Consider the following 27,774-nt stretch of genomic DNA (forward strand, 5'->3'; position numbering starts at 1 on the left):
AAAGCCTGAGGTTCAACAGGAATTTGCTTTTGAACAGAAGAGGAAAAAGTGAATGAAGAAAGAAAAAATACAGGACAGAGATACAAGAAGAGACAACTTATGTTGTATTACTAGTTATCAAACCATCTCGCTGACTTACCGAGTCATCCAATGGAATGCTAGGCGAGGAAGTCCTTGGGCCACTAGAAATCAATGGTGGGGCACATTCTCCAACATCTAGAACATAAATAAAATGTACTTATGAGTTAGTTACAATTCAGGCCAACATAATACAGTTCTCTGCAAAAAAATCAATTTAAAAAAGCATAGTATCTTGCATGAGCATACCTGCTCTGAATGGAGGTGGAAGTCCACGTTCAGGGCCAGAAAATCGTGTGGAAGTTTCAGGTGGGGGTCTTCTTGGACCAAATTGACCATCCATGTGACCTGTGAAAGGAATTAAATGTTAACATAATGCAAGATGGATTCTTTTAACAAAATGTACGTGACAAAAACAATTTTGCCACAGAAAAATGTCAAGTTTAAAATGAACACATTTTAAAGTGAATTTAAAATAGTTTTAGGACTTCTTGGACAGTATGTCATTTTATAATGATATACAGCTACCTATCTGAATTGTGAATTAAGTATTTCATTGAGCAATGTTTTGATTTGGAGGAAATTAGCATTTATTTTCAACAAACTTGTTGGGGTGGGACCAGGTGAATACATTTTTGAAAATGACACAATATACCCTGCAGGTGTGCAAAAAAAAAAAAAAAAAAAATCCTTTTGGGAAGAGGTTGCAACCCTACTTTTTTGGTTTAGAAAATAAAATGAGCAAGTGCTGTACGTATATGAAGATTAGAAGCAGGGGTTACAGTACCGCACGATCTGTGTTTGGAACGTGAACAGTAGATCAGCAGCAGGTAGGAAGTGTTCAAACAATTTGTTAGATAATTATAAATACAGTCATTGCAGTGAGTATGTCTCAAACTTGAATAATGGTTGTCTTAGAATCCTTCTGCCTATCATTTGGCATCTCCAACTGAAAAACTGAATTGCTCTTAACATATACAGTTGTGTATACAGAGAAGCATCTCTACAATGTATTCAATTATTTGGAAGAAAAAAGTAGTTTTAAAAAGTTTTTATGGTAAGGGTTACAATTCTACTGGTTAGACTACCTGACTTACCGAAGGGTTCTCTTCTGCCCACAGGAGCAGAAGGAGGGTGCCCAGGGCCCTCAATCATTGGTGGGTGGGAAGGGTCACCTCCACTCACAGGAGGTGGGCCGTAGCAGTTGTTATGGTTCAGTGTGCCTGGTTTTAAAAAGAAAATACAATTACCATATCATATGATCAAGGTGATATGAACCTAAAAACACAAAAGGGAAAAATATTAGTTTTAAAAAAATAACGCTGGTCTCATTAGTGAAAATGTGAAAATGTAACAACCCAATCTTACCTCTATGTGGTGGTGGGATCTGTCTATCTGGGCGGCCAGGGGTTGATTTAATTAGGGAAGTTCTTTGGATTTCTTTGAGTTTATCATTAACTTCAACAAGTCTGGGGAAAATAGAAAGAATGATTCACTAGCCATAATTTCAAATACACTTATTTCCTAGAAATAATAATAGAAATGCAAAAGAATGCATTACACATGGATTGAACTTACAACAAATATGCCTGCTAACCAGTATTTTATTATTATTTTTTTTTTAAACCGGATGATACCAATAGTTGAACTTGACAGCTGTGTAAAGTGATAATGAGAATGTGCAATCACTCCTTGTTGCATTCCCAGAAGGGACCAGGTCCAGAACTTGCAGTGTATTTAACAAAAATATTTTCTTCAAAAAGCAGACTACTGTGTTATTAGCACATACACCTCAATATAATCTGTGCAAAAACAAAAAACAGAAACGAAGTGGAATGAACCTTATGCTCATAGAGAAAGAAGCCTAAGCAATTTAATTACAGTTCACTATTAGTGCAGAGTTTTCAATTAATTTTAAGGCACGTGGCACTTAGAAGGTAGTAAGGGTGATGGTGGGGTGGGTGTGTGGGGGGGGGGGTGCCTTCACTCCTCACCGCCATATTTTTGAAAAAAATGATTATAATGGTTCATTCTGGCGCAATTTTGGATAGTTTAAACATATGCTAGACTAGTAGTGGTCTGCTTGCAGTGTCTGACAAAGTACTCCATTAGTGCAATGAAAGAGCTTTATTTCAGCTCTGCTCACAGCAAGACAAGATCAACAAATTGACTTTGGAGTATCAAGACCCCTGCAGTACAAGACTGGCTGAAAATGTGTGTGGAATTGGGGACTGCAACTTTATGATCCGACAGCATGTATTGTAATCAGAAGACCTGTCTGTTACATTTTTTTTTTTTTACTGAAAAACAAAACTACGAAGTTCAAATTGCAGCATGTTCATTCTGCTATTTTCAATAGTAAATACACCACAGCAAGCACAGTGGCATATTTTAGATATTTGTAATAGCACAATGTGGAGAGCTAAATTTAGTGAATTACAGTATTCTGAAAACCCTGTTAGTGTATGCTTTTTATGACAAAATGTATGCAAGTATCAGTTTAGTAGATGCTAGGTATTTGCTATGGTATGCATTTTTGGTATTGACTAGGAAGTGAGGTATTTTACACCTATTACACTTTTGTTTTAAATCACAAAGCAATTCATTCTGTTTTGAGGATTACTCGATACACAATGAATTACTTTGATAAGATTTTCCTCTGGTGTGAAGAACGGTAGCAGATGACACTCTCCCTAGGGCAGTGGTTCTCAAACGTATTTTTCGCGGACCACTGGATGATTTTTTATTTATTTATTTTTTTTTAAATCTCGACGGACCACACAATAAACCGTATAGCTTACTGAAAAATAAGCGCACAGGAAAATATCACTAATATTAAAAGAACCGTTTGCCTTCCTTTGTTTTAATGTGCTGGGTGGGCCTGTTTCTGTGGGCAAAGTTATTTTAAAATTGGGGTTTTTAAAAAAAGTTTTTACTTTACTTTTAATAACACAGATTTACTGAGAAAAAAAAATGTAAAAAAAAAAAGATTCTATGCTTCAGTGTGTAATTCTGCTGGTCTAGAGTAGGCTATTAAATTGTGTTATGTTAGCCTCCATACTGGTCTCATTGCTCCGTAAACAGTGCCAGCATAAACCGCAATGATAGCCTGTTAGTAATCAAGTGTTTAAAAATGCCATTAATGTGTTTTTGTAATGTGAAATAGTCAACTTTTCCTTTGCCTCCTTTTCTGTATCTTTTCATTATCAACAAAAATACATGATTGGCATTTTTAAATGCTTGGTCACTAACAAGGCTAACATTGCGGGTTATGTCAGCTCTGTTTACACAGAGATTGAGACCAGCACGGAGGCTTCATTCACTTTAATTACAATAAATGGAAACATTGAAAACCTCCAGTTTAATGTTTACAACAAATAGAACCTTGTTTGGGAAGAACTATTTTCCTCCAAAGTGGAAGGATATATAACAAATCTTTCCTTTTTTTATTGTATCCGTTTTATAAGCGTGATAACACACTCCAGGAATTGTGCGCTGTGTTGCATTAACAGCTTTGTTAGCTGAAGGCACTCAGCTTCACTTCATGCCTCCAACCCAAATACTGCCTTAAGTCAATGTGATGCAGCGCACGCCATGTCATGTGTTATCCCTCACTTTACAAATTGCTGTGTGAAGTGCACACGAGCACAATGCACGAAAACTACCTCGTAAAGAATACATTTTAGACACTCCAAAACTACACGATGGAGAGTTTTGACCTTTTTTTTTGGAGATATTATATTCTCCATGTATGCATTTTCTTCCTGCTTCTGTAGCTGACTTTTTAAGGTCTACCATTTTGGGTTTGCAATGGGATCTAAACTATGCTGCCGCTTCCTTTCAGTAATTATGTAAGCTTTCAAAGGACCAACTAAAGGGGGCCACCAGTGGTCCATGGACCATAGATTGTGAACCACTGCTTTAGGGTATTACGTTTAGTGTGAAACGATATTACAAACACACAGAATTCCCAAAATTCAATTTGGATGCAACTCACTTTTGTCTTAGGTTTGAAGTTTCTCTCTTCTCTTCCACTAAAGTCCTTTCAGCAGCTCGTGCATTAAGCTGTTGAAAATAAAGTCAAAATGGTCAGTATTACGCCATTTTACCATTAAGAAATATTAATTTAAAATGAAATTACAAACGTTTAAGTATTCAATTATTTCTAGTCATAGTGTTTGTCTAAATTAAGTAATTGTGTTTAATTGATATGGATGGCATTTAACACTTACCCAGTTTTCATGTGCTTTCTTTTCATAAGATGCAATCTTAAAAAAATAAAAATAAAAAAAGAAATTGGTAAGCCAGTCAAAAAAACGTAGATAAATTGCAAGCAATAGGTCAAAAGCAAGTAAACCACAATTCATTTCAATTAGCCCTTTTTTTTTTTTTTTTTTTTTACAGATTACCAATAAAAATGTGTATTTCTCAGAAATACATTGGACAACAAGTGACCATTTTAGCTACATAATAGAATTGTATCCCGAGTTGGATCTGTACAACTGTCAAGAAAAAAACTAAACAAACAAAAAAAAAAAACACCTTCTGAAACAAACATACCTGAATTTTATAAAAGCGGTCTGTTTTTTGTAATTCCTCCCCGATTTCTTGAATTCTTTGCTTGTAAATCTTTAATTCCTCTCGTGCTTGCACAGCCTTGCTATCGACTTCAGATAGTTTCTGCTCCTTTTCACGACGCTCATACTCTTCCTGTGTTAGTTTTCTGTAAAGAAGCAAGCATTCTCCTATCATTCCCTTTTAAGTGTTGCAAATATTATACAAATCTGTAGTTATCCCATTACATACTGTTTAAGTGTCTGTAGTCCTTTTTAAATGTAACAAACTGAGGCTGACGTTAGACAGTATAGAGCCCTATTTACTGTATTAAACGATTGTGATGCTGTTTAAACAAATCAAGGGTATTCTTCAAGGGGGTCAAATATAATTTGCAACAGTTAGGCAATGAATTGAACCACTGTCCTCTCCCAACAATTTACCAGCAGACAGCTGCTTGAATACTCACTGCTGGAGTGCATTCTCTTTCTGTTGGTACAACTTATCCATGATGTCCAGTTTCTGTTCCATGGTCTTGAATTCAATTTCGAGATGGGACTTCTCGCTTTTCAAAGAAGCATGACCATGCTCCAGCTTTTGTATTTGCTCTGAAAAACAGTCTGGATTTAAATACTATTCTAGAATGGGTTTAGAGTAGAAACATTCAGCATGAACAAATATACAAGCTACCTTCCAGTTGGTGTCTGGAATTTTCTTCAGCCAGTAGTTTTGCCTTATATCGGTCTCGTTCTCCTTCAACAATTGTCAGAGTTGTCTTTATCTATATAAAAAGATAAATGTAAAAAAAAAAAAATCACATGTATTATGAAACAGCCATAGATTACAGCTGGAATCCTAATTATAAAACAATTACCACAAATCTTATACTAGCTAAACTCAGGAAGTCAAATATTTTGATTGTGAAACTATGTCTATTAAACAAAATAATAATAATAATAATAAATAATAATAATAATAATAATAATAATAATAATAAATAATAATAATAATAATTTCTGCCCTGATCATATTCAAACTTCAGTTTCCAACGATTCCAATACAGTGTTAGTACGTTTACACTTACAACTTCCTGGCTCAGAGTCGATCAGCTTAGAAGATTATCATTTGAGCCACCCGTTTACACTTGAGCACAGGCCTGAGACGGTTTTGGCCCAGACTGCGCAGGCATAACCCCTGAACTGTAATGCGTGCCTGATGACGTCATATCAAATCACCCCTTTTTCCCCTATGTGACTTTCAATTGTGTCCATTCTCCCCCAGCACTCAAGGTTATTTACCACATACTAACAATGCATCATGGTACTGTTGATGATACTATTTAAAATACAGATCAAAAGATGTCCTTGTAGGGGGTGAATACAGTCCTTTGTTTAAAAGTAAAGTGCTTTTGGACCTGAAGCTAGTGCTTTATATATACATATCTAGGGTTATCAGATTTCCAGAAAAAAAAATGAGGACTATATTTCTTTCTTCAATTCACGGACGCCATAGCAACTCTGAAGCCGTTAAAATAACAGTATATAACAGCACAATCATAATTTAAACCAAATTAAACACAGTGCATTTATTGCAGATCATAACAACTTGAATTAAAACACAGCGCATAAGATTGTTTATTTTATATTGAATGGCACCAACTCACCCAACAAATCACTCTGCAGTTAAAACTTGCTGAACACATCGATACGGTTTTGTACGTAAAACAAATGTGAATACAACAGCAAACTGGGAAGACTTAACAATTGTACTGTTTCTGACTGGGACAAAAAATGAAGGCTAAAACACTTACAATGACACATTTAAAACATAAAGCCTGCACATTTAAATTGATTAAAACGTCCACAAGCTTGCAGCTTTATTTTTCAAATTGTATAACTGTTAGTGCTGTGGTGTACATAATTAAACAAGCACTACCTGCAGAAAAGCACAGTGCTTTTAAACAAAAGACTGTATCCACTGTGTGAAGGAAACCTTTCATTTTCTTAGCAACTTTACTGTAATGACTTGTTTAATTCTAGATGGATACCCATAAAAACCAAACATTTCTTCATATTGATAGGTATCAAAATACGATCACAGGCTACGTTTGTAGATGTGTGAAAAGTATTATTTCTAACCAAGTTTTATGGCAAGTAGGCTTGTTTCACTTTTATCCCACATGAATTATAAAATGTTTTTTCACATTATAAAACTCTCTCAGCATTCTGTCAAATACATTTTTGGTTGTTATCAGAGTAAGAATGCCAACTTCCTGTTGCTGTTGTCTGTGCCTGTTTGATGTTGACAGTGGGGGCGTTGCCCATGAGTGTATGGGGACCACTGCATTCACAGTAAACCAAAAAACAGACCATTACAAAAAAGAAAAAAAAAAGACCCAAGCCGTCTCGGTCAGTCTAAAAGTGGCTCGTGTAAACAGGGGATGTGTGTTGTCCACAGCAAATAGTGAACCAATAATATGTAACTGTAGATACAAACCTTTGGTCAAAAAAATGGCAACATAAGAAGTGCATCCTTAACTAGACAATGTATAGTAAGTTACTGTACAAAATGTATCTGGTTTATTTTGTTAGAATACATCAATACTAAAGAGACAATTGAGTAGTAGACATTTATTGGTCAATGAAAGAAAGTCAGACTTACCCGTCACACGTCCATCATCTGTTTTATCTTGTTCTTCATGGCATCATTCTTTTTACCTGAAAGTAATTTTGATTTAAAATTGTGCATATTGTAAAACACTAATATACTACATAAATTGGACATGTTTTTACAATATAGACCTATAGGAATGTTAACATAGTCAAACAAATCACCTTGAGTTTCTTCATTGGACTTGGCATCTCCTTTCTGCAACTCCACAGTCTCACATTTAGCTTCGGTTTCAAGCTGTCTTAACTCAGTAATGCAATCGGACAAAACCTACAAAAATAAAATATACAACTTAACAGCCGGAAACACACAATGTAAGCACTGGAATATGCAAGATGCTGTATGGAAGTACCATACATAAACTACCCTTGAACAAGAGTCACTGGAGAGGGTAAGAGGAGTGCTGCATTTTTATACTTAATTTTCATTCAGCAGTATTATTTTTACAGTTTCCATACACTTTCAACCTATAAACCTCGAAAAACATTTGCGCGATACACCAATACATTTATTCAACCACAAATGTAATTTACACTGGCACATTTGTAATAAGATGAAAGTAACTGTCAGCACAAGGAGGTGCCCATTAAATTCACCCATATTTTTTACTAAAAAAGAAACTTCCTGTTAATTAGACAAATGGTTCATGGCAACGTCTTTATTCATTTATTTTGTGACAGATGGGTGGCATTTCTTTTTACAAGTATTAAATCTATAAGTGTTGAGGCTTTATTTACCTCATGTGGAATAGCTCCTATTCAAGTCATTTTAAACAAATACAAGTAAGGGTTTCTGAGACCTAGAGGCATTCATGTGAAAACCTTCATGTGAAAACTATCCAACCACAGTATCATTATACAGTGCTTACAGAAAGTCTACATCCCCCTTTCAAAATGTTCACCTTTTGTTGCCTTATAGCCTGGAATTAAAATGTATTAAAATATTTTTTTTTTTTTTTTTTCATTTATCTACACATCCTACCCCACAACTTCCAAGTGAAAAAAAATATATTCTAGAAATTTGTAGAAAATTAATTAAAAATAAAAACTGAAATAGCTTGGTTGGATAAGTGTCCACCCCCCTTGTAATAGCAATCCTAAATTAGCTCAGTGTAACCAATCGCCTTCAAAATTCACACACCAAGTTAAGTGGCCGCAATCTGTGTTAAATTGTAGTGACTCGCATGATTTCCAAGCTGTAATTGCTGTCAAAGCTTCTTCCACCATGTATTAACTCAGGGGGGGGGTGGAGACTTATCCAATTATGATCTTTCAGTTTTGTATTTTTAATATATATTTTTTTTCTCAATAAAAACTTTTTTTCCCCTTAACAGTGTGGAGTATGGTGTGTAGATAAGTGGAAAAAAATCCTAATTTAAATGCATGAAACTCTGAGGCACTGACACAACAAAATGTGAAAAAAGTTCAAGGGGGTGTAGACTTTCTATAGGCACTGTATATTGATTGTCAGTTCATATTGGGGCTTCTGATTTTCTGTTTTAACCAAGAAAAATGAAAACGGTGCATATGCAACAAACACCAGAACAAAAACGCTGGAAATAGTTACTCAGTATGTTGACATGATCCCTTTCCCCGTGAACAAAATAAATAAAATACAGTAACCTATGAAAAAAAAAAAAAAAAATAACACAATGGCAGTCCCTCTTTTCTGACTTGCATCTCACATTGATTCGTTCTGAATACTTTAAACCCACAGCAACTACTGAGTGACAGCAAATTTCTACATTTCTATTGGAGGATTGTAACACTACTGCGAGATTTAAAACAAGATAACAATTACTAGAGTGGAGGATTGTTCTCTCGCAAGATTTAAAGCTATTGCAATTCCACAGGGAGTAGTTACATGCTCATTGAACTTAAAGAATTGCAAATTGTGGCAAAATGTAAAAAAAAAAATGCCTAAACACACAGAAACCCCCAAAGCATATGCCCGTGATCACAAGGATTTAGTTGTGGAAGGCAGAAAAGGAAAGAAGGTGCATGAAGTTTGCAAGTACTGTCGAGTTAACACATGTTGTGACAAGAAAAAAAATTCTGTAGAATTTCATGCAGTATATAAAAAGCAAAAGCCCCAAAAAAAAGAAAATAACGATTTACATAAAAGTTAAAATAGCTAAAAATAAGCACCGAAAAATGTAATGAATAAAAACCAAACAGAAGCCCTAAATATAATTTAACGAATGTCTGTTCCAAGTTTCATCATAATTGGGATGTACTGTGGAAGCTAAAAAGTAATGAGCACCTAACTACATTTTTCAGAATGGAAATAATGTTAGGTAGAGCATAAAAAAGAAGCACCTTTATTTCATTGTCTTTACGTGCAATAGTGTCTTCTGAATCTTTCTGACTCTTCTGGAGTGTTTTCATTTGCTCAGAAAGTTCTCTGTATTGCTCTTCCCAGCTTCTGGCCTCTTTCAATAGCTGAAATTGGGGGAAACAAATATGAATTAATTAACACAATTCACAATCACTGTGCAAAGAAATGCATTAAAATTAGTAACTTAATGCATTTGCTCCTGTATCTCGATACTTACATTTTTGTTACTGTCTTTTAAAGTGTTGTTTTCTTTCAACACAGATTGCAGTTCAGCTTTTACTGCTGCTTCTTTTAGTCTGGCCTCTTCCAAACAAGTTTGTACCTAAATCACAAAGTGTAACAGTCAGATAGAAATAGTGGTTCTTGGTCAAATTGAACTTTGATTAGTTCTGGGCAGCAGTAACCAGTACATACTATATTGTGTTTAAAAGGCTACAAGCAATGCAAGGCAAGAGTTTATTAATCACCAAAAGTGAATACAAAATTTGTAATTAAAATTAAACATGTTTTGCAACTTACCTTTGACAGTTCAGCACTCTTAGAATTAATTAAACTCTGAAGCTTCTTGAATGACTTTTGAGTGTCAGACAACTGGAAAAAAACAAAAAAAAAAAAAACCACACACATTACTACAGTATTTACAAAAAAAATAAATCATACAAATTAGCATAAATCATAGTCCACCATTGACTCAGTCATCTTAGAGGTTTTCATTAACTAATTTAGAGAAAATAATACAAAAAGAAAAAAAGACTATTCTTAGACTCTCAGTCATAAAAGGTTTTGAAAGCATTGCATAGACCCCGTTCACACCACTGTGCTGGCCCAATGCTGCCACATATTTAGTTCTGCAACCCCTTTAATATTTGCGGTTTAAGGCACCTTTGTGCGTTCACATATGTGACTAAAAAACAGGCCTAAAAATGTGGCAAATTGTTTTGTTTTGTTTTTTTAATGGAACGATAGCCTGCACTCAGAATGGAAGAGCTACCAGGGTATGCAGTAATCCTTGATTTGTAGCAGATGTTTCTTATTAATATATCTTTTTTTCAATGCAGCACAGTAGCAATTTTATATACAATCACATTATTCTCTCAAGAACACAGAGGTATTTAGAACGCAGGAAAGAGCTACTTGCAATTGTTGACAGATATAAACATTTATTTTTGTAATGGATACTTCACTCAGATTGCAAATGACTAACAGATTGTACATAAAAAATTGACATTCACAAGACAAGACTGACCACCTAATACTACTGCTCCCTCCTAAGGAAAGACACGACATTAAATAATCATTAAATAATGATTCAATAACCGGTTAAACCTGGGATCATTTTATACAAAAATAAACATATTTAACATTCATTCCATTTATAATAAACATTTATGTATTTTACATTACACATGTTTCTTCTCAGTTATACGTATTTGTTTAACCTGCATGAATACTGTCTTTGTTTACAAACACGATCGTTAAACTAAACAAAGAATAAACATCAGTATTACCCCTTCTCTTGGAAGATTACTAAACATATGGGTATAACAAAACCCTTGTTCCACATGTAGCTACAGCAACTTCAGTAAGGGAAATGCCCTAATCCAAACACAGCAATACATCGTCATACATCAGACACACTTTGCTCAACATGCTCAATACATAACAAACTACTGCTCTGTCACCAGCAGAACAACATTAACAATAATAATCACAACAGGTATTGAAATATTACAGTGTAAATACAATTTTTTACACTTTCAAATTCTAAGCAAGTTACAAGCTTACCAGTGCCATTAATCAATAAAGACAAATATATATATATATATAGACAAGAAAAGAAATAGAATTTTTAGATATCATAGTAAAACTTGAAGGTTCAATTGAGACTGACCTTTTCTATAAACCTACTGACATGCACCAGTATTTACACATGTCCTCTGCACATCCAATACACACTAAAAGGGCAATCCCAAAGGGTCTAGGAATAAGAATACGAAGAATATGCTCTAAAGAAAGTGACTATGTAAAACAAAGACATGTATTAAAAACAAATCTTAAAAAAAGAGGATACAAAGAAAGAATTATAGAGACAGAGTTAAGAAAAGTGGATAAACTAAAAAGAGATGATCTACTAGATTATAAAAATAGAGATAAAAAGGTCAAGAGAGTCCCATTAGTAATGACGTACTCTAAACTTTTGCCCAATATTTCTAAGATAGTTTGGAAACACTTGCGGATTCTACATAATTCAGAAAAATTGAAAAAAGTATTTAAGGCCCCAGTTGTAGCATTCAAAAGAGAAGCTAATTTAGGTGATATTCTAGTTCACAGTAAACATAAAAGAATAATTGACAGAATAGGTTCTACAAATACTTGCACTAGTACATGTAAAGTTTGTAAATACATGGACAAAAGTAAAAATATAATTAAACATAAGAACACCACATATCCACTAAAAACTAATATCTACTGTAAAAATAGCAATGTTGTTTATGGAATAGCCTGTGAAAAATGTGATGAAATAAAATATGTTGGAGAGACTGGAACAACTTTATATAAAATAATTCAGAACCACCTTTCATTAATTAGAAATAAAAAAAATGAATGAACCAATAGTACAGCACTTCACCAGTCAAGGACATGACATAAATGATGTAAAGTTTGTAGTATTAGAACAGCTAAAATTAGACAATGCGACATATAGAAGAATAAAAGAAAGTAAATGGATAAATAGACTGAACAATTATGCCAGCGAGACTCAACAGAAAAGAATAAACTAACTAATTCAAATAAATATCTCAAAGTTAAAAATAACTAAATAGACAAAATTAATTCAAAAGTTGTGCATGCTGATGTGCTGGGGAGACCATATCAAGGCTGATCCTCAGAGCCAGCATTGCATGATAATATAAATATAAAGTTTATATAAAATAATGTTAATTAGAATTAATACAGATTTAAAAGATATAAGTAAAAGTGAAGTCACATATAGAACACCATTACATCATATAAGAATACATCTTGGATTTGAATATAAACAACAACAAGTAGTTGTCATGCCGTCAAACACCTATAAACACCTCCAATGTTTTGATTCAAACACAGGCTCCCTTGAGAAAGATATGTACAACATATCGAAACGTTGGGCAGCTGGCTCTTTGAGCTAAATTATATATATATATATATATATATATATATATATATATATATATATATTATAAAATCATATATATAAAGTAATCAACTTGGAGTTAGTCTTCGTCATCCAGGTGGCTATTGTCAAATAGAGCTGCAGCATTATCCTGCCTGACTGTTGTGAGACACTGGCACAGAAAAGAATCCCAAATTGGCTGTTTACCTTTCCTTGTAAACCTTGCTGCATGAAGTACAAAAAAAGCACATTACCAGACGTGAAATTCATCCTTGCCAAACTCGTTGACCCGATCTTCAGGGGTGATTGTTATTGTTTTTGGCATCTTTGAACAGCTCTGGATATTGACTGAAGTAAACTGAAGCCTCATTCAACACTGAACTTGAATACCGGAAGCAGTTTTATTACACAGGTTTGTTTACGTAAATTTAAAGCAACGTTACCTGTGTTAAGGTTTATATATGATATGTGTATTGAATTGGTTATTATCAAACAAACAGAAAAAGCCTTTCATGTGTTTTGCCCTCCCCAAATGTAAAACCAAAAAATCTCCAACATCATAGAAATTCTGTGTTTTTCTGTGTTATCATAAAAAAATCAAATTGGCAATGTGACATGAAAAGGAGGCGTAAGTCTGCTTTGCATTCATATATATGTAAAGGCTAGCCCTGATCTTGGATTGCAGGCCTTGGGCCACATCGAAACAGCGTCCTAAATCTAGGCCCGCCCTGAGCTGTATACATGCCGCCCTATAGGGTCGGGTCAGTCCCGATTTCCTAGCAAATGTCCCATGTCCCGATACATAGGAAGAAAGTCCCGATATTTACCCATACAAAAAAAATAAATCTTTTAATCTGCACAGTATAGTTAGTGAAATCCACACGATGTACACAGTGCGGCCGACACATCTACTGATCACTAACTTATACAAAAGGTAAGAACGCTTCATTATGTCTGTTTTTGCTGTTATGATGGTCGTGTCGTGTTGAGTTGTGGGGGATACGTCTATTATTTGATAGAGTGTTTTTTGCGTATGACCCCCCTACCCCGGAGGTAGTTTCCAAATGTTGGCAAGTAAAACAAAAAAGACCATTTTAGTTCGGTGGACAAAAGTTTCTGCAATGGGTCTTCCTTATTGTCTACCGAGTTGTTTATTTAGGGTTATTACTTTCAGTTTCTGGCGAGAAGGTTCTCAGCCAGTCTGCTTGGAGGCTTTCAGATAGCGGATATATAAAAAATATGATACTGCTTACTCTTTCTTCTTGATGCAGGTTCTTTCTCCTTTCTTCTTCTACAGCAGACTGCAGTGTCCTGAGCTTTTCCATCAGGTTTTCATTATTTTGTTGTAAAGCTTCAAATGCTTCCTTTTAAAGTGAAAGAGAAAACAAATGGTAAACTACCACAACAATTGATGTGCAGCATTTAACATATATTGAGACATTGCTTTATTACCTGAAGTTTTTCATTTTCATGGGCAGAAGAGGATTTTGTTTTCTCGGACTCCACTAACTGCTGTTCACTTTCCTTAATCTAAAATTTCAAAGTAAAACATATAAAATATGAAACGTAAAACATGTGTTTTTCTTGTTGATTGTAGCTGCTAGTCTCAGGGGGCAACCTTACAGCTACAGATTTATTATACAATGATTGTATCAACAGATTACTTTTGGTAAATGTGCTGTAAAATAATAATTTATGTAAACTTTTCAAGAAACAATATGTATGGTCTAAGTGTAACAAGTGCATTATTTTCAATATTATTTTCAAAGGTAAAGATTCAACGAAATGTGTGCTTACCTTCTGTTTCAATTCTGATATTTTTTCAAGAACTTCACATTTTTCTTCAAATAACTGCAGAACTCTTTCCCCCAGTTGCTTTTCTGTCACTAAAATAATAATAAACATGGCAGTTAGAAACTTTAAACCCAGTATATAGAATACAAATTGTAATATTTATTTACAAGCATATTCATTTGTTTCTTTCTTTTCAGAAAACAGAAATTTTAAAAGAAAAAAAAATGTAACTACTGAATTTTTTCCACATTAAAAAAAATAATACATCAAGTTTTAAAACAAACAAACACTCCCTGTGATGGCTCTGGGATGCAATAACATGTACACACAGACTGGTGCGTTAGCATATTAAAAACAAGCAATCTCAAGCTTCACATTGGTTTTCATATATAACAGTAAGATAAGGTTACTTACATAGGTATGTCCTATTCTTTATCTAAAAGAAAAGGGAAAAAAAAACATTGTAAAAATAAAACACACAGTAAAACCTACACCAACAAAATTAAGGTGCAACTTGCTAAATCCAAGAACAGGTTTCTCTTTATTTTTTTCTAAACTAGTACAAACAGAATAATTTATTCCACTACCTGACTGGCTAACCCTTTTAAAAAGAGCTATATATATATATATATATATATATATATATATATATATATATATATATATATATATATATATATATAATATATATATTAATATGTATTTTTGAATAAACTTACTACAAGGAGGGTCCTCCAGAGGAGAATTATGACTGTCAAGCATCCCACGAGAAAGGTTATAATCACTGGCTCCCACGGCACACCGTAAAAACTGGGCCCTGGTTGCCAGTCCTCAGGCAGGGCAGCTACCAACTGAAATAAATAAATAAATCTTCAAAACTGCAGGGTACCATACAACAGGTCTCTCATTTCACGCTATTTAGTTGCAACACTACCAGAAAGTCTGAAACACCGGCTTTACCTACTAGAACATAGTTATATATGAGACAGAGAGACTTTTTTGGAGGAATAAAATGGTTTGCTCAAGTCATAACACCAAGAAATGAAAAAGTGTTTACTGTATTAACAAAATCAGAAGATAAAACTGAGATTCTTCCTGCCATGTCACTTCAGATCTACGCAAATATATCCCAAGGTTCTGATTGGATTTTATTTTGAAAATGGACTGTACCCCCAAATAATCTGAACAGATCATAAAAACATAAACATGCACATTGCATCCTCCTCCATTTAACTTGTGCAACAATGTAACCCTGGATTTATTTTATGTTATTCTGCAACCAGTCACTGAAACAATCTGGAACACACTGTGCTGCTTTTTGATCAAATAATAATTTCATCAAATTAATCTAGACATAATGCAATTTTAAAATAGCAGCAAAGATTAAAAACAAACAATGCCACTTTATATAGATAGGATTGATAGCTACTTTTTTCACTTTTTAAAATACACTTATCCAATAACAAATGAAAAACAAAAATAGTTATAGAGACAGATAGATATATATATATATAAAAAAAAAAAAAAAAAAAAAACTTTGTACAGTTGAAAAATAAACCACAACACTTTAATTTACCCTCCCAAGAAGACAAAAAAAAATGGTCTAGTTTGTACAAATATACACTTACAAATCTGACGTGAGTTATGTAGTGAATTGTGAAAAGCAACCAAAAGGGCTATACTACTCTATTGCTCTAACGGTGCAGTTAACTTATATTACAGTCAAGGAAATTGAAACACAAACATTTTATTCAAGTGTGGAAAAAAAATGCGATGCAATTAACGGACTACACTGTATAAAACTAGTTTTGCAAGCTCTAAAAATCAGGTGAAATAAAGTAGTAGATAGATTTGAAGGGCAACGCCTAAAAAACTAATGTCATTTAATTTAGCCATATATAATCTAATGCGATTAACTGTTATAGTACTAGTAACAACAATTTTAAAATACATTTTGTTAGCAAACTACTGTGCAGCTTAAATTCTGCCTGCGGGCTTTGGAGAAAACGCCCACTAAATAATCAAGCAAGTTTACTTACATTAATTACTGTCCTAACCAAAAATGCGTAAAAACCTAAAGATATTCCTTCTTCAAAGTCTTCTTGCTCTAAATTATCCATATCGAAAACTGGATGACAGGTGGAATTAAACCACAGGTATGCGATTTTACACTAAAAATACACTAAAAAACAGTGTATTTAAATACCGACATTGGTACGACATATTAGTAATCGGAATTATTTCTGTTGATAAAATAAAAACGGCTTCTCAGACCTCGATGTTATTTTTTAAATGTCAAAAAAAAAAAAAAAAAATAAATAAATAAAAAATAGGATTAAAACACATCAAGATTTAAGATGACAAATGTGAATATCAAAGAATAATGAACAAAAATAATAACGTTAGTTAATTAGATTTGAAAATATAATCGATAATAAATGGTTACAGAGAAGCAGTGTTTCTCTTCAAGTTTACAGATCTAGCTCTACAATGAACTTCTCTCCCTAGCACGTCAATAATGCCTGACCTTTACTGACCACCACAACGTCACAATAGCTGAGGACAACATACATCGCTTCCATAGCGACACCTAAACGTGGCTGAAAAATAAATAGATGAAACTACAATATATAAAAACATGTTTAATTACCTCAATATTATTTTAAACAATATTTTAACTACTGAGCCCAATAAGGAGTGAATTGAAAAGAGTTAGAACCAAGTTTAAAATTCAAAAGCCAACACCTGCCTGTCAGAGCTTTAAAAGTTAGTTACCTACTCTGTGTATAATATACTGTGCCTATAGAAAGTCTACACCCCCCTTTCAAAATGTTCACCTTTTGTTGCCTTATAGCCTGGAATTAAAATGCATTAAAGTAGTTTTTTTTTTTTTTTTTTTTTTTTCATTTTCCCTACTCATCCTACCACACAACTTCCAAGTGAAAAAAAAATATTCTAGAAATTTGTAGAAAATTAATTAAAAATAAAAACTGAATAGCTTGGTTGGATAAGTGTCCACCCCCTTGTAATAGCAATCCTAAATTAGCTCAGGTGTAACCCATCGTCTTCAAAATCACACACAGTGTTAAGTGGCCGCAAACTGCTAAATTGTAGTGATTTATCCAATTATGATCTTTCATTTTAGTATTTTAAATTTTTCCCAATAAAAGCTTTTTGACCCTTAACAGTATGGGAAAAAACATCCTCATTTAAATGCATGAAACTCTGAGGTACTGACACAACAAAATGTGAAAAAAGTTCAAAGAGGCGTAGACTTTCTATAAACTCTGTATATTGTATATATAATTCCATAGATATATTATATATATATATATATATATATATATATATATATATATATATATATATATATATATATAATGCACGTCATCACTGCAATTGAACCGTATATACGATGTACACAAGATTACTTGACCTTTGACCCATATTTGACTCCAGTATATCCTGACCAAAAAATGACTCGTTTTAAATCATAAGACAACACCCACAATTTGTGGTTTTTAGGTACTTAACAAATCTGTCTCTGTGAAGATTTATAATCATCATCCAAGAACGACAGTAACAACCAAGCAAATTAGACAGATAATATTTGACTCTGACAGTGACTAAAAAATAAAAAAGCATACCTCATTTTAACCATTTCCTTAAAAATACGTTATTGTTTGGTGTTCAGTATCTACCCAGTTTAAATCCACCATTCCTGAATTATCAAAATAATTAAATTTAAGATTCTTTAATACTGACTTAATGAATAAAAATAATAACATAAATTAAATTCACTTGCAATGTGAACCATATCACCTTTTTATTTTCTTTTTTTATCACACATAATATCCATGTTTTATAAAAAATAATAGACTGGCTTCAGCGAGTTAAAGGAAAATAATTCCATCTCGGGTTTCTGTGACAGTTTACAAACTACTCAACCTAACAGTCTCATAGTTTATGACGTCACATAAACCAGAGATGGAATTATTTTCCTTTAACTCACTGAAGCCCATCCATCCATCCATCCATCCATCTATGAGTACGGCACGGGTATCCGAAAACCCATGTACCCGTCAGGTTTTAAATTACCCGGCCCAAACCCGGGTCTCTTTTTACTACCCAGGTATTAATTATTAATTTGTCAATTTAAAGAAAATGTGACAATGCAGTTGTATGTGGGGGCCTCCAGCCGGCGTAATAAAGACCACATTAAAGCAAGCTTTGTATTAGCAGCAAGTACACCTCATAATAACAGCGTGATTATTCTTCCCAGGAACAAAATCGAAATGAAAACATCATACCAACATACTTTAAGTCAGTGATAACTCTTACTTATCCATTAATAATAACAATAATAACAACAACAGCTGTGTGGCTTCCAATACAGAAGCTTTATCTACAGTTATTATGCAGAGATAGTTTCTTACTAAAAAAGGTAAAATAAGTAAACAAATAACTAATGTACTGTGAGCGGTGCTCCCCAGAAAACAGACAGAAAACCATAAAGAATTTGATTTTAATGAAGTAGATTTACTAAGAAAATGCATACGCACTACAAGATGCATAAGGTGCCAAGTACAAGATTAAATCAGCATTAGAAAAACAATCATAATGCTTTGCTTGGATGCCATGTTAATGTAAGACATTTTTACATTATCAGATCTGGAGGACTGCACCTTTAAGTTTGGTTTTGGACTATTGGGATTGCTAAAGGGAGAATAATGTTAGAAAAACCAGATGTGACAAAAACAGGTAAACAGGAAAAGTGATAGAAAGAGAAAGAGCAGCAAGATATACTCCTTGCATATACTTTTGTTTTGTGTAAACTACGCTGTGTTCTGATTGAGAAAATAAATAAAACCTCTATTACTGGAACCATTGCATCGCCATGAATCAATACAAGTACAACATTAAATTAACAACAACTGAATATGGCCAATAGATGTCGCAAAGGATCCAGTGTATGAATCACATTTAACATAACTATACAAACTGAGATTTTGTTATTATTATTTCAATGTTTCCACCACTGAAAAAGGTTACTCAAGTCTACAGAGCAAGAGACTTTTTTTTCTTTTCTTTAAATCATTACCGGAAAAAGACCTGGTTATCCAGGTATTTTTCACGGCAGATACCTGGTTCCTGATTTTCTACCCGTGCTGACCTCTATATACACAAACACACATACACAATTGTAGTCAAAACACATAATTATGAGAAAAATCTTTTGTAGCAAGTTTTGCTTTTGTGGATGAGGAAAAAAGTTACAAGAAAGAGATAGTCATACCCTGACAAGGAAAATTACTACAACCCACAAAAAGATCTGACCAAATTCAATGTGAAAAATGTGCAAAAATGCAGACAGGAGGCACTTTTTCACGGCACTGTGTGTGTGTGTGTATATATATAGATCTATATATATTATATACACACACACACACACACATTCATATACAAGGCTTGAACATTGTTCTTTTCAAATAAATAATGTAATGTTAACACCACTGTAGTAGAAAAAAGTATTTAGTTTAAATGTAATTGTGTTGGGGTGCCCCGCCCCTGTACATATGTGGCATGTAAATGTTGGTATTATTAATATTCTATATACATATCCCGTGCACTAATACAATGTGGCAGGCTTTGTAGCCGAGTGTTTATTTGGGCAGCATGAGTGTTGGCAAAATGTAGATTTGTATTTAGTTCCAGGGATTGTACACTGCATTTGCAGATTAAAGTGGGTATTAATATGGAGCACAGGGAGCACAATTTGTTCACATGCAGATGTACCGAGATTCCAAGTTGAATGACTGATTAGCAATCGAGTCTCAGTACAGCTGCATAAAAGATGCAGTGTTTCTCTCACTCTGGGTTGGGTGTACAGGGAGGAGGTAAGGGAGAGAGGAGAAAAATTACAATCTAAAACTAACAATTGCTATGCGTACGGGAACACCAGCGTGATACTTGTTTGCTCCATGTCCGTGTGTTTGTTTTGGCTACTGTGCCGTTTTATTTTACTTTCATTTCACTCGCTGTGCTGTGCGTCTCACACATTTAGCTCATTAGTAGTGTGTGTGTGTGTGTGTGTCTAGTTTTATAATCCTGTTGCATCTTACTGTAGTTTAGTAACTGTCCAATGTATCTCCAGATGCTGGACCTGATGGTGGACTATGTCTATCTTGTGGAATGACTATTACTAATTTTCTCCGGTCTGGTACTCTGAGTGGTAAATGTTGGCATGAAACTGAACATTAGAAGCCAGTCTTTGAATAGAATGCCAAATAATTTCACTGACTTCAGTACAATTTACCTTGTTAGCATATTCAGATGTAATAAAAGGGCGATAAAAGTATAGCTCAGATTTGTTAAGTAATGGATTGAAAATGAAATTATAATAATGGATCAGTAAAATGGAAAGATTAAAAATGAGGAGTTATCTATACTGTATATACTGTCACCAGCTACACCGATTGAGTTAGGTTGAACGTTCAGGGCATTTTTATATACAGTATCTGTACATACCAGTAAGAAAAATAACTTTTGATCATTCATGAAAACATAAAGCAGCATAAAAACCTGTGTATTCTTCCAAATTTCTTAGAATTGTAATTACTTACTAACACTTGAAGGAAATATATTCATTGTTATAAATGTTAAGCTTGTGAAACAAATAGTACCAGAGAGAAGCAATGTGTGTATATGCAGCAACTGACAATTCATCACTCAGGTATTACCTTGGAGTGTTCCCTTGCAAGTGTCAGTCCATTTAAAATTCTGAATGAAGTGCAGCTTGTTTTCTTGTGCTATACCATCCAGAGAAAGTATGAAGCCTGTAGGACAATACATAGTTTAGAAACCTTTTATGAGCTGGATTAAATACTGAAATTACGACTGTCTCTCGTAGAGAGAGAGAGATGTAGGAGAGAGGGAGAGGGATAGAGGAATGAGAGAGGGAGAGAGAGAGAGAGAGAGAGATGGAAAGGATTATCTGGTTGGTTTAGAAATTATTTAGTTTAAATCGACATGCAGAGCAATGCACTGTAAAGGTCATTGTTGGGTCTCTAGCACTGAAGGGTTACCAAATTCAGGGTCAGAAACTCACGCTTGCCCCAGGCGAATTAAATCTGATGAGGACTAGTTGATGTCAAGAGAGAGAGAGATGCGGAACACTTTTTCCGAATAGAGACCAACCAAATCTTAATCATCAAATTTAGCTGTACGTCAGCAATGCACTGTAAAGGTCATTGTTGGGTCTCTAGCACTGAAGGGTTACCAAATTCAGGGTCAGAAACTCACGCTTGCCCGAGGCGAATTAAATCTGATGAGGACTAGTTGATGTCAGTGTCTCAGTAGTCCTATGTGTGAGTACTTAAAACAAATGTGCACATATACTCTCACGCATTCACAGACTTGCATTACAAATATGCAGAAAAAGTCGATTTTGTAATGGGATGTAGCAGTAGTGAATAAGCATTCATAATGCTTACAAAACAGTCACTCAGAACTGAAGCCTCCCTTCAACTTTCCTGCAATGCCAATCGAACTTCTTGACATTTTACATTTGTGGCCTCATTTTAAAACTAATAATTAAACAAATGCCACAATGAATATTATCATGTTGCTTAAAACATAATAACACAATATATTCATAATAAAGTTGAGTTCTTACCTACAAACAACAGTAACACATTTAAAGTTTGGGACTCGCTGTCTGTACCTTGGGGTTTACATTATCGTCAGCATATTTTAAGTGCGTAATGAAAAATTTTGTGTACCAAGAGTATATTGTTATGTTATTACAATAACAACTTGTGAAAACCAGGCTTTAATCACCGATAACAGGTGCATAAGTGGCAACTCCGCGAGCGCTCTGGGACTCACCAATGCAGGGGAGAAATAACATTGTCTGTATCTATCAATTAATCAATTAAAAAATGTGTATTTCTTTAAGAAGCTTGTTATAGTTTGAAGTCTGTTTCATATCCTTTTTTTAGGCACTATTAAAATGTGTCTATTATTACAATACTTTGTATATTTATGTCTAATTAATAAAGCAACCGCTTTAGTTAAACATGTTTAAATGTACATATATATATATTTTTTAATGATCGTCTTGTATTTATTCTTAGCTCAGTTCTCAGTTATGGTTGCAATTCATGACTCAGCAGTTTTGAATACTCTAACAATAGTAGTTCTTACAGTATGTATGTTTTACTTCTATCGTCTTAAACTTTATATTTAATTTACGGCTCCCGCGGAAAAATGAAACGGGAGATATACATCGAAATAGCTTTGTACTATCCCTGACTATGCTGCAGCTAAATTGCTAGCTTATTGTTAGACCGCCGCTGTCACTTTCAAACACAAGTGCTTCCGGCAGTGTACTAAACGGCAAAAATAATGATAATAACAATGATAATACAGCAAATTATAAATATATAAAAAACAACGAAAATTAAAGAAAACCACAGAGATAAAGTAACGGGAAATGGGAAAGAACTATGAGGTTTCAACTGGAAATGACAGGAAAAAATAATCGCTAATGAGAAATAAACAGTAACAAGTTAATAGTATAAAAACACATTTTCCTGTTGGGTTAATGTAGACATATTTGAATAAAATGTCTTGTCTTAGTTTATTATAATGTTATTAGAATTTGGTTACAACTAAAGTCTGAGAAAATGTAATATTTCTTACCTCAGATTGCCGTTGATCACCTCTCTGAGCTCGAGCTATTTAAATAAATAAATAAATAAAAATCTAACTGCCTGGCAAATGCCTCTGCATGTGCAGGTTGTTATTCCCATTTCACCCAGTGAGAATGAACTGGTGCCAGTGGCAGAACGGCATCTAAACAATTGGGTTGTGGTTTCCTTCTAATGTTATTTTTAAAACATAGATATAGACAGAAAATAAATGATATCATTATATTTTAGAATTAAATTATATTTATAATTTTGTATATGTAATGATATTCAGAGAGGAGATGCATAAATAAATAATTGTGTCCCGCTTCCCCTGACACCTCAGTGTCGTGCAGGTGATTTAGCTGTGGGAGTCAGTACGCATATTTTTTTTTTTTCATTAATACTTAATCAAACTGCAATCTATAAAAAAACGTATATGGAGATCTGACATTCTTTGTAGAACTACATAAATTATGTTAATCTCTATATATTTCTATAGATGTTTCCTCAACATTCATATAACTATAGAGATTCCAAAATTTTATATAGAATTCTATAGAGATTTTGTCAACCCCCCTAAAACTATAGAGATTTCACAATTTTCTATAAAACAATTTTCACAAGGGGGATCATTACCAGTCACAGCTGTACCAGGAGGGTGGGGGCTGGAGAGGCAGCTCTGCTCAACCCACAGGGAAGGTGCAAAAGAAAACAAATCAAAAACACAAACCAGTGAACAAACACAAATAATTCTAGTGCCACAGAAATCACGCAAAACAACAAATAAAAGAACTCTGAATCTTGTGAAACACAAATAAACAAAATAAAGTAAGCCACACAAACTCAACCAAACAATTGCTCAGAATAATACTGCACAATAACAGACGACTACTAGTAAATACAGTGTAGGAACAGCTGACACAAGCTGCATTAACAATTAGGGTTAAACGTCATAAATAAAGTGTATTCTATGGTTAAAAGGGTATACAATGTTTAATACAAACTTTAGAACAAATAATAAATACATAACTAGACAAGAGCACAAATTCACAATTGATTGATAAGTAGACAGAGGGGCCGAGAGTGAGGAATCGCAAAGACAGTGGCAGCAGACTTCAAGGATGATCTCAACCCAAACAATTCAGTTTCTATACGACCCACAAAACAAACAATCAATTTTCTCACTTTCATTCTATAAACTCCCGAGCACGTCGCAGCCCTGCCCGTCCTCTTCGTCTGACTCTTGATTCTCTCCAAACACAGCAATACATATATTATATATATATATATATATAATATATATATATAGATATATATTCTATATATCTCTATATATAGCAGAAATGACAAACAAGGAAATTAAATTACATGATTAACCAATAGTATAGATCATGCAAGCAGAGAAAATTAACGCAACCAGTTTAATGCGTTTTGTGTTTACATTTGCAACCCACGCATAAACGCCTTCTTATAAATAGAGTAACACACACACACACACCAACCACACAACACACAACACACACACACACACACACACACACACATCAATACAACTCACATCATAGGGGTGTTTTATCCCACATAATCTACATATACATTTTCGGACCAGTATGAAGTGAAAGTTGATATTGTTGACCCACTGACTCTAATTTGTATGCTAGATAAGTCAAAACTTATTTAAAAAAACAAAATAGCAAATAACAGCTTGAAGGTACAGTGTCCATAATAAAACACAATTCCTATGTGTGTCCTACCTGCTTAGCTTTAGCCTTTCATTCATTTTTTTTATTTTCCTCAGACACTTTTAATCTGTAAACAGATCATTTACACAAGTGTTTGATAGCAGGTGTTTCAATTCTATATGTCTAACCCATGCTACCTTTTTCAGCTTTAGTGTGAAATTTATATTGTTATTTTTTAAAATTTTTTTTTTAATAAAAAGTTTATTTATTTTTGCTTGGTGGTTTTTATAAAACAAATGGGACTGGGTCAGGTCATTCATTAATGTCCCCACAAGAACTAATCAATAAGTAGTGTATTGAAAAAGTTTTTCCTTGATTACTATGTCTGAAACGCGAATTTTCTTTTGTTTTTTTGCAAAAACTTCCAAATATAAGTTGTACGGTATATGTATGTTAATCGCTATCTTGTAAAAACGCATGACCCACTTGTGTGACCGACAATTCAAAGGTAAGTCATCAGGTCACGCAATTTTCGTCACACTTTATCGGTTGGTGTATATATAAAAAACCCTACAGAGAACATTGCAAGAGAAAATCAAAAACTATTCAAGGGTCTTTAAGGAACGACGGACTGCCAAATAACGTGTTCCAAATTAACAATTTTTCTCTTCTGGTTTTGACCATATGGCAAAATGGTCACACTTTGTAATCGCAATCCATAAATACAAACACAAAACAAAAACACAATTTGTAACTAAGGAGATTTATTTAGTTTACTGTACTACTATACAGAGCAGATATTTCAGATCATATACCTCCCTCTGCTACCATCACAAATATATAACATTTTTAATTGAACTGGCAACGTAGTCGGTATCGTGTGTTGGAAACATGACAGTGATGTTGTACTGTGATGGAGTAATCCACCATAGCTGTCATACGACACTTTATTAATACAAACTGTTTGTGGTTTTTATTTAGATTAGCAAGGCAGCTACAGAAAGAGGTTCAGTCATCCAATTCTTTAGATTTAACAGAAGATCAAAAGGTAGGTTTCTACTGTTGCGGGGGCGCTGTTTCTCTGTACAAAACTGAGTATTTTTCATTTGATCAAAGGGAAGAGATCTGATTCGAAAAGCTATTTTCCCCTCGTGATTTGGCAATTACAGCCTTACATTTAGTTTATATTTTTATTTTTTTTTTTTTTTTTTTTTTGTTTTTTACAATATTTGTCAGATTCATACTTTTATCATAAATATTAATATGTAATTGCTTTGTCCTGAGACAAAACTCAAAGCTCACTCAGGAAAAGGACGGGACAGATTGAGCAGTAGAGGTAAAAGAGACCTAGGTATAGGGAACGAGCTGACTATAACTAAAAGATTAACAGCAAATAAAGAAGCGGGTTTCGGCGTATAAACGCAATACAGCCTGATTACGCTGCAGGTGGAATTGGGAATGTTCTCTAAGGTAGCGAGGCTGGGGTGCTGTTTTTATTGCAGTTGAACTGGTTTTCTTAGTTCATCGAAATTATTATACTCGAATATTGAGTTATATTGATATATATATATACATATTATTTATCTTATATATATCGAATATAATGATATATCCTGATTTTGTATATATATATATAATGTGTTTGTACTTTTCCTGACTATGCTTTCCTTGTTTTAGTTTTATTTGCTGAGACGCATTAACGTAAGGGAAGCACTGGCTATTGACTACTTATTTTGTGTCTGGGGCGCCCTCTGGTGTTCTCTGCTTCTCAGTGATATTTCACTTGGATATTTTCTCGGAAGGTTTGTTTTTGCACAGCGGGACCTGTCTGATGGTCTGCTGCTTTGTGGTGATCTTCCGCGATTGCAACTGCACCGCACCCCATAGAATATACAAGGAACACGTTTACTGGAGACGGAGGTTCCTGATTCCACGGCGAGACCCATTTTTATATATGTGTGAACTACTCCTTACCCAGTTCCCTATATTCTTTTCCTCTTCTTACTCTTGTTTTCGTTCCTCTCTATCTTCTCTCCCAGGGGGACTGCAGTGGTGATTGAGGCTCTGGGAGACTGGCAGCGCAGCAGAAGCCAATCCAGACGAGGCGATGCACTTTCTTGCTTGTGGAGGGACTCCGGACTGTGGTTCCTGTTGTCTTGACCATCTTCGATAAAAGCTTTTGCGTGACCTTCGGCTCCGGTTCCATTGTGGGGCTGCTTCCGACTGGCTTTTTAACATCTTTTAGTATTGTTTTAATATTCAGATTTTTCTACCGCAATCAAAGTTCTTTTACTATTTGCCACTTGCGTGCCTCTTTGTTGCGCATCTGGTGTGTGGACCCCGGATTGAAAGGAACCTGCGTAGAGAAAAGAAAGTGTTTAGAAGTAATTGGTACTTACCTGAGTGTGAAGTCTTCTGTGTAGTACTACTAGGGGAAGTATTTCCCAGTGAGTTGGTGCTCACTAGCCAACCACCAGGTGGTGTAGTCCAGGAAGGAGATAGCCAAAGGTGACAGCTACCTGTTACACATGCACTGCTAAGGTTCTTCATATAATACAAACAAGTACACATTTGTAAAGATAAATACAGAATAAGAATCAGGCTACTTTATTTCTGATTACACTACTTGTGTCCCTGTATCTTTTTTTTAAACAGTGCTTTGAAGAATAAAAATAAACAAATCCGTTAAATGCTTCCCTGCTTTTACCAGCCAATAAACCTCTGACAGTGAGTGAGGGCAGCCAGCAAGTAAACGGATGCATTCCGGTTTCACTGTAACATAGCATAGAAACAGTTCTCGGGGAGATTCAAAGGA

The 27,774-nt window shown here is 34.2% G+C and overlaps 1 protein-coding gene across 1 annotated transcript; it reads right to left on the reverse strand.

Moving 5' to 3' along the window:
- Positions 1-16: 16 nt before the first annotated feature.
- On the reverse strand, positions 17-27,197 carry LOC121311325 (transport and Golgi organization protein 1 homolog). Its single transcript, XM_041243907.1, has 20 exons — positions 26,965-27,197; positions 19,246-19,300; positions 14,999-15,020; positions 14,588-14,676; positions 14,243-14,320; positions 14,044-14,154; positions 10,159-10,230; positions 9,857-9,961; positions 9,621-9,743; positions 7,467-7,572; positions 7,303-7,349; positions 5,323-5,413; positions 5,102-5,240; positions 4,639-4,801; positions 4,311-4,346; positions 4,076-4,143; positions 1,447-1,547; positions 1,176-1,301; positions 328-426; positions 17-216 (listed from the first exon to the last, which is right to left on the reverse strand). Exons 1-20 carry the CDS (start codon positions 27,195-27,197, stop codon positions 98-100), a joined length of 1,983 nt encoding a protein of 660 aa, XP_041099841.1. The 3' UTR covers positions 17-97.
- Between the last annotated feature and the right edge of the window lie 577 nt (positions 27,198-27,774).

The sequence above is a fragment of the Polyodon spathula genome, unplaced genomic scaffold, assembly GCF_017654505.1.
Source record: "Polyodon spathula isolate WHYD16114869_AA unplaced genomic scaffold, ASM1765450v1 scaffolds_3114, whole genome shotgun sequence".
Classification (NCBI taxonomy): domain Eukaryota; kingdom Metazoa; phylum Chordata; class Actinopteri; order Acipenseriformes; family Polyodontidae; genus Polyodon; species Polyodon spathula.

Bases quoted from the DNA above. Each gene is read 5' to 3' on its own strand.
- LOC121311325 (XM_041243907.1), bottom strand. From the start codon at position 27,197: ATGTTAAAAAGCCAGTCGGAAGCAGCCCCACAATGGAACCGGAGCCGA. The intron at 19,301-26,964 runs GTAAGAAGAGGA...TTCTCCCTTTAG, and splicing joins AGAGAGGAACGAAAACAAGA to CAATCCCAATAGTCCAAAAC. The intron at 217-327 runs GTATGCTCATGC...TTTATGTTCTAG, and splicing joins TCCACCTCCATTCAGAGCAG to ATGTTGGAGAATGTGCCCCA.